General features: G+C 44.9%; 1 protein-coding gene across 1 annotated transcript in view; it reads right to left on the bottom strand.

Annotated features, from left to right (window-relative positions):
- LOC119935145 (WT1 interacting protein) overlaps positions 1–7642 on the bottom strand; it is a 107162-nt gene that overhangs the window by 25925 nt on the left and 73595 nt on the right. The window contains exon 3 of the mRNA XM_038754798.1: positions 1381–1448. Coding sequence (XP_038610726.1) covers positions 1381–1448 — 68 coding nt within the window. The remainder of the gene's footprint in view (positions 1–1380; positions 1449–7642) is intronic.

Below are 7642 nucleotides of genomic sequence, written 5' to 3'. Positions count from 1 at the left end.
TATGTTGCCAACTTGTACTTCCCAAGCGCTTAGTACAGTGCTCTGCACACAGTAAGCGCTCAATAAATAAGATTGATTGATTGACTTAGCAGACACAGTAATGATCTTACACCATCAACAACTCACAGAAGCACCAAAGGGGCTATTGTGTTACAAAGGGAGGGGCAATGGAGGAAACTTCTAGAACCTAAATGGTTATAGGCAGGGAACTTGTCTACCAACTCTGATATACTGTACTCTCCCAAGCATTTAATGCAGGGTTCCACAAACTAAGTGCTCAATAAATACCACTGATTGACTGTGGTTTGGCCACTCAATCCCAAAGCATCGTGGGTTGTGGAGCTGGGATTAAAGCGGTGCAACTCTGTTCACAGCAACAAGCCCCAGTCAAAAGGTTTTCCTTCATGCTGTGATGGGAAAGGCACAGGAGCTGGAACTCACATCCGGCAAAGCTTGTGGCGCCAGTCCAGTCAATCGTATTTATTGAATGCTTACTGTGTGCAGAGCGCTGTACTAAGGCTTGGGAGAACACAATATAACAATGTAACAGACACAATCCTTGCCCACAACAAATCACAAGGCTTCCACAATTCCTCCAGTCACTCTCACTTCTCCCTGGACCCAGATGTGCAAAGACAATGATACACTACTAATTCTCCCTTATCCAAGGACAGATTATCCAGTCCTTACTTAACTGTTCAATATAGCAACCCAGCAAGGACAATCAGCATAACCTAGTGGAAAGACCACAGGCCCGGGAGTCAGAGGACCTGGGTTCCAGACACTGCCAACTGCTTGCTGAATAAGCTGGGGCAAGTCACTTAACTTCTCTGTGCCTCAGTTCTCCAGTTCTTCCTCCTACTGAGACTGTGAACCCCATGTGGGACAAGGACTTTGTTCAACCTAATTAACTTGTACCTACTCCAGAACTGTGTTGGACCCATAGTAAGAACTCAACAAATATCATAAAAAAAGACGGCGGGAGAAATGAAAGGAGACTGAAAGCAAGCCAGACAATTTATGCTACTTGTGAACTCTGGCTAAAACTCTTGGTGGGGAAGGCGGTTGAAACTGTTGACTAAAATGGGGTTTGGGATCACTGAGTTTTCCCTTTCCCCCATGACGACAGATAATCAATCACTCAATGGGATTTACTGAGCACTTACTATGTGCAGAGCACTGTTCTAAGCACTTGGGAGAGTACTATACAACAGAATTAGCAGACACATTCGCTGCCCATAATGACCTAACAGTCTACAGACAGCCAGGATCCAAACGTCCTCCGCAAATCCAGTCTCAGGATGCACGTCAACCCTGCAATCATTAGCCATACAGCAAAACTTGGTGAAGAATATGAAGGGGCAAAAACCTCTTACTTACTAGGAAGTCTTCTTCGCAGTATACTTTCCCATTGACATTGTAGAAGGCTTTTCCTCTGAGTCTTCTCCCTGTTTCAAATACATCTTGGTTAGTGCTAGACAATCTCTACACTTCAAGTCAGTGATCAGTAGGGAAAATTCTCTTTTCCATTTTGACAACCAGAAAACTCAGTTAATGTGTCAAGGAAAACCATCATCTCATCTACAAGATGCACTAACTCTGCCCATCCTCCTGCTCTCTAATTGAATTCACTGATACCAATGCAAGCCCCAAGTAAAATGAGAAAAGCACATTTCAGGGCCGTGCATGCTTTGAGGATTCAGCTTCTGAAAAACTCACTATACATCATTCACCTCCACCACCGGCATCGCCCAAGCTCCTGAAAGAACCCCTCCCTCCCCCCATCCCTTAGTGGCAGAGAGAAAAGATTTTCACCATCAATCAACATTTACTGTCAGCCCAGCACTGCAGTGTCCCCTCTGAAGAACCAGTTCCTGCTCTCAAGAAGTTTATATTCATTCATTCAATCGTATTTCTTGAGCGCTTACTGAGTGCAGAGCACTGTACTAAGCGCTTGGGAAGTACAAGTCGGCAACATATAGAGACAGTCCCTATCCAACAACGGGTTCACAGTCTAGAAGGGGGAGACTCTATAGAGATGCTCCATACTTCCAAGTGCTTCTGCAGAAAGGCAATAGTTTGGAAAGTTCAAGGATTCAGACTGACTCTGCTTGGAGGGCCTGAGTTTGATGATGATGATAACAACAACTGTGATATTTGTTAAGAGCCTACTGTGTGCCAAGCACTGTACTAAGCACTTTGACAGATACAAGATAATTGGGTCCTACATAGGGCTCACGTTCTAAGGAGGAGAGAAAACAGGGATTGAATCCCTATTTTGCAGATGAGGGAACTGAGGCACAGAAAAATTAAGTGACTTGCCCAAAGCCATACAGCAGGTAAGTGGCTGAGCTGGGATTACAATCCAAGTCCTCTGATTCCCCTTTCCACTAGGCCATGCTGCTCCCTCAGGCAATAATATTCATATTTTATTTATATCATATTTACTGAGTTCTGTGTGCTGAGCACTGTACTAAGCACTTGGGAGAGTAAAATACAATAGAGTTGGTAGACATGTTCCCTGCCCACAAGGAGTTTACAGTCTAGACGGATTCAGTCAGTAGAGAGCCTGCTCCTTTGGCAGGGAAAAATTGAGGGCCAAAATGGGTTTAATCCCAAACTTCAAGTTCAGTTTAACCAAGAGATAATCCAGTGTCTAGGATCAGGGTCAAGAAGTGAGGTGGAAAAAAGGGGAATTCCACTGGATGATACTTTCGAGAGCAGATCTCTTGGATTTCAGATATCTTCTTGAGTTTTCCTTTGACCTTCTAATAGTATTTATTAAGTGCTTACTGTGTATAGAGTACTAGATTAAGAGCTGGGAGAGAATCCACAACTGGGAATTAAACATGGTTAATCACTCATATTGATTGAGCGCTTACTGTGTGCACAGCACTGTACTAAGCGCTTGGTAAGTACAAGTCCCCATCTGACCTTGGATAGAAGAGAAAAACACCAAACTAAATGAAAAAGATGAGCGACTCTGAGTCCTGCTTTCCTATTCCCCATTTGTACTGCAATCACTGTACTGCAAAGTACCCTAATTTTTCCACTAATCACTACCTTGGCCTAATAGCTGCACCCTAAACTCTAGGTCTGCCATCTAGTGGACTTTCTACAAAAAAAATATCAATTTTCTGTTTATGGGCTATACACAATAGTAATAATAATTATTAAGCACTTATTATGTGCCAGGCACTGAATTAAGGGCTGGGATGGATGCAAGCAAATCAGGTTGAATGCAGTCCAACACGGGGCTCACTGTCCTAATCCCCATTGTACAGACAAGGTAACTGAGGCACAGAGAAATTAAGTGAGTTGCCCACACAGCAGACAGGTGGTGGAGCCGGAATTAGAACACAGGTTTTTCTGAGTCCCAGGTCTGTGCTCTATCCACTAGGCTACAATTCTTTCTCTGATTTATATAATAAAATTGGCATTAGGAGCAAATCTAGTATACACAACACTAAAGACCCCAAATATGAGAAAATCCCCCAAACAGTACATGTATGGTGCAGGGATCATTTCCACTAATGGGGTGTTTGTGGGATTCTGGAGCCTCTGGCAGGGCTCCTTGGAAAGGCTGCTTTGAAAAATGTCCCCCACAGGATTCCAGCCCTAAAGCCCTAAGACTTGAATCAAATCAAATGCAAATTTACAAATAGAAACCGATGAAAGTTTCTATGGCACAATCATCAGAAGCAGCAGCAGTTCCACACCCTTGCCTCCCAGCAAGTTATAACAATAATAATATGGTATTTGTTAAGTGCTTACTATGTGTCAAGTACTGTTCTAAGTGCTGAGATAGATACAAGGTTTTCAGGTTGTTCCACATGGGGCTCACAGTCTTAATCCCCATTTTACAGATGAGGTAACTGAGGCACAGAGAAGTTCAGTGGCTTGCCCAAGGTCACCCAGCTGACAAGTGGCGGGGCCAGGATTAGAACCCATGACCTTCGAATTCCAAGCCTGTGCTCGTTCCACTAAGCCACACTGCTTATAAAGGTGGATGGGTCAGTCAGTCAATCGTATTTATTGAGGGCTTCCTGTGTGCAGAGCACTGTACTAAGCGCTTGAGAGTAGCTTAAAGAACAAAAGAACAATAGACACAGAAAAATTGTTCTATAGAACAATAGACACAGTCCCTGCCACAAGCAGCTTACAGTCTAGAGGGGGAGACAGACATTAAATATAAATAAATAAAATTACAGACATGTACGTAAGTGCTGTATATCCTCTCCTTTGCGAAGACCGGTAACAGCAACAACAACAGCAGCAGCAGCAGCAGCAGCAGCAGCCCATCATGGTGCTGAACCAGGGAATAGGGACAAATTGTCTAAATAATCCCTGAAATGACCCCCCCAGGGAGAGTCTGGCTCCCTTCACCTGATGCGAGAATCCGAGCACAGCCACAGCGAAGCTGTCTCCCCAACACCCACGCAATTTGGGACTTGTCTTGGAGATACACCCAGCCCAACACGAGGGTTCCCCTCTGAACCATAAGCTCCCCATGGGCAGGGAGTATGCTTACCAACCTGGTTATACTGTACCCTATAGAGTGCTTAGTACATTGCTCTGGGCAAAGTAAGCTCTCGATAAATATCACTGATTGACTGATGTATGTGCTATACACCTTGTTGGGTGGCTTCTCCGTGGCGGGTCACCACAAGATGACAGACAATAACTCTCCCCTTCTTGAAAGCCTTATTGAAGGCACTTCTCCTTCAAGAGGTCTTCCGTTCATTCATTCATTCATTCAGTTGTATTTATTGAGCGCTTACTGTGTGCAGAGCACTGTACTAAGCGCTTGGGAAGTTCAAGTTGGCAACATATAGAGATGGTCCCTACCCAACAGTGGGCTCACAGTCTAGAAGGGGGAGACAGACAACAAAACGAAACATGTTAACAAAATAAAATAAATAGAATAGTAAATATGTACAAATAAAATAGAGTAATAAATACGTACAAACATATATACATATATACAGGTGCTGTGGGGAGAGGAAGGAGATAAGGCGACTAAGCCCTTCTTTCCTCATCTCCCACCCCCTTCCTAGGGCTCAGTTTCTCCCCATTTGAAAAAGAGGGATAACTACTACCTTCACCTAAAGCATTTTGAACTCACAGAGAAGCTCTTTGCAATCAATCAATTGTATTTATTGAGTGCTTACTGTTTGCAGAGAACTGAACTAAGCTCTTGGGAGAGTGGGTAAACGTGTTCCCTACCCACGAGGAGCTTATGGTCTATACACTATAGTCTATATTCAATATTCATTAATATAAATGAATTACGGATATGTAAATAAATGCTATGGGGCTGAGGGTACGGTGAATAAAGGGTGAAAACAAGTGAAAGGGTGACACAAAAGGGAGTGGGAGAAGAGGAAATGAAGGCTTAGTTGGGGAAGACCTCTTGAAGGATTTCAATAAGGCTTTGAAGGTGGGGAGAGTGATTGCTTGTCAGTTATGAAGGAGCTGAGCACTCCAAGACAGAAGGAGGACATGGGTGAGGGGTCGGTGATGAGATAGATGAGATCAAGGTTTGGTGAGTAGGTTGGCATAAAAGGAGTGGAGTGTGTGGGCTGGATGGTATTTGGAATTCAAAATGGTAAGAGGTAGGAAGGGGTATGGTCATCAAGTGCTTACTGAGTGCTTTAAAATTCTAAGGGGAAGGGAGGGTTCACGTGTTATTTGGGTGGGGGGAGAGGGGGTGTTTCCTCTCTGTACCCAGCTAACAGGGGGCCATCCAAGAGGATCCTCTCCTTTTTAATACAAAAAAAGAGAGATCATTATGGCAGTCCTCTTCTCAAGCTCTCTAGAATAGAATTCAGCCCTGCCCTTTACAAATCAGCCTTCCTTCCTTCCTCCTCCTGTGGCTTTACCTGGATACCCACTCTGGCACACCCACCTGGTCAGACCAGTTCTCAGGGGCACAGAGGAAGCTGCTCCTTATCCAACCCACTCGGAGGATTTAAAGGGTGGCAGTGCCAGGCTAGGAATTTGGCTACCACAGGCATTGGATTTGAGCAGCGAGGGCAGACTCAGAGTTAACTTCCACCTCAGACCCCAATTCACCTTCAAACACTCATCGGAAAGACAAAAAGAAAGTCCAGTGCTGTGCACATGAAGAGTAAAGATGGGGTGAGCGCTCTTCATCTAGACTATAAGCTCCATGTGGGCAGGGAATGTGTCTACCAACTCTGTTGCACTGTACTCTCTCAAGTGCTTAGTACAGTGCTTAGTGCACAATAAGTGCTCAATATAATTGACAATAAGTGCTCAATAAATATAACTGACAATAAGTGCTCAATGAATATAGCTGATTGATTGATTGTGAGCTGCCCTCCAGCTCCGGGAGGTTCTCGGAGGAGGTTCTTCCTCTGCAGGAGGAAGCTGATGCAAAAAGCCCAGGGGCTGTCAATCAACTTTTCTCCTGCTGCTCATGTCCTGCAACTTGTGCACGTGGCTTGGGAGTCTTTGTAAACCAACAAAAGCCAAAAACTAGAAGGAAACTCCTTGAAACAAGGAGTCAGCAGATGGACAGGTTGCAGAATTGAATCGAGTTAGCATTTTTAAAATTCAGTAGCCTGCCGAGGGGAAGAAAAGAGGAAGGAAGGAAAGGAAGGAGGAAAGGGGGCAGGAAAAGAAGGAGGGAGGGAAAGGAGGAGGGAGGAAAAGAAAGAAGGAGGGAAATCAGCAGGGAGGAAGGACAAGCCCTGAACAGAAACTTCCCGCTGCTGCCTTTTTAGTATAAGAGTTGGAGGATACTGAGGGGTAGCGGAGTATCTCGGCTGGGACCCAGATCCCTGATGAAAAAAAGCCCACTCCCATTTCAGCTTTGACATTTGCTTGGCTTTACACACTGTATACATGAGGTGGCAGTTTTTTAGGTTTATTTTTCAGTCTTGGAAAAAGACCGTTCAAACCGGCCCAAAAGCTCAGGAGAAAGTTAAAAAACTGGGTGTCCTTTTTTAAGGTCTGGGTCCCCAACTGTGTGGAAGTCCAGAGGGAGGCCTCAGAGGCTTCAAGGGCCCTGTAGTTGGCCTAGATCAAGCATGGCAAACAGAGCAGGTTGAGAGTGGCTTTCAAGGAGCAAGCAGCATGGCTTAGTGGAAAGAGCGTGGGCTTCGAGTCATTCATTCATTCAATCGTATTTATTGAGTGCTTACTGTGTGCAGAGCACTGTACTAAGCGCTTGGGAAGTACAAGTTGGCAACATATAGAGACGGTCCCTACCCAACAGCGGGCTCACAGTCTAGAAGGGGGAGTCAGAGGATGTGGGTCCTAATCTCAGCTCGGCTACTCACCTGCTGTGTGACTTTGGGCATGCACAGAGAAGTTAACTGACCTCGCTTTCCTCATCTGTAAAATGGGGATTTGCTACCTGTTTTCCCTCCTACTTAGACTGTGAGCCCCATATGGGATGGGGACTGTATCTGACCTGATTGACTTGTATCCCAGGGCCCAAAACAGCACTTGATAAATAGTAAGTGCTTAGCAAATATCATAAAAAAAAGGGAGAATCACTCCTGACACTAGAAAAGGAGTCCAGTGATGGGAACCAAGAGGTCACACCTTAAGAGGAGCTATTGGAGAAGCAGCGTGGCTCACTGGAAAGAGCACGGGCTTTGGAGTCAGAGGT

The sequence above is a fragment of the Tachyglossus aculeatus genome, chromosome 11 (genome assembly GCF_015852505.1).
Source record: "Tachyglossus aculeatus isolate mTacAcu1 chromosome 11, mTacAcu1.pri, whole genome shotgun sequence".
Lineage (NCBI taxonomy): Eukaryota > Metazoa > Chordata > Mammalia > Monotremata > Tachyglossidae > Tachyglossus > Tachyglossus aculeatus.
The sequence above is the reverse complement of the archived record's forward strand: the minus strand, read 5'-3'. Positions and strand labels throughout refer to the sequence as shown.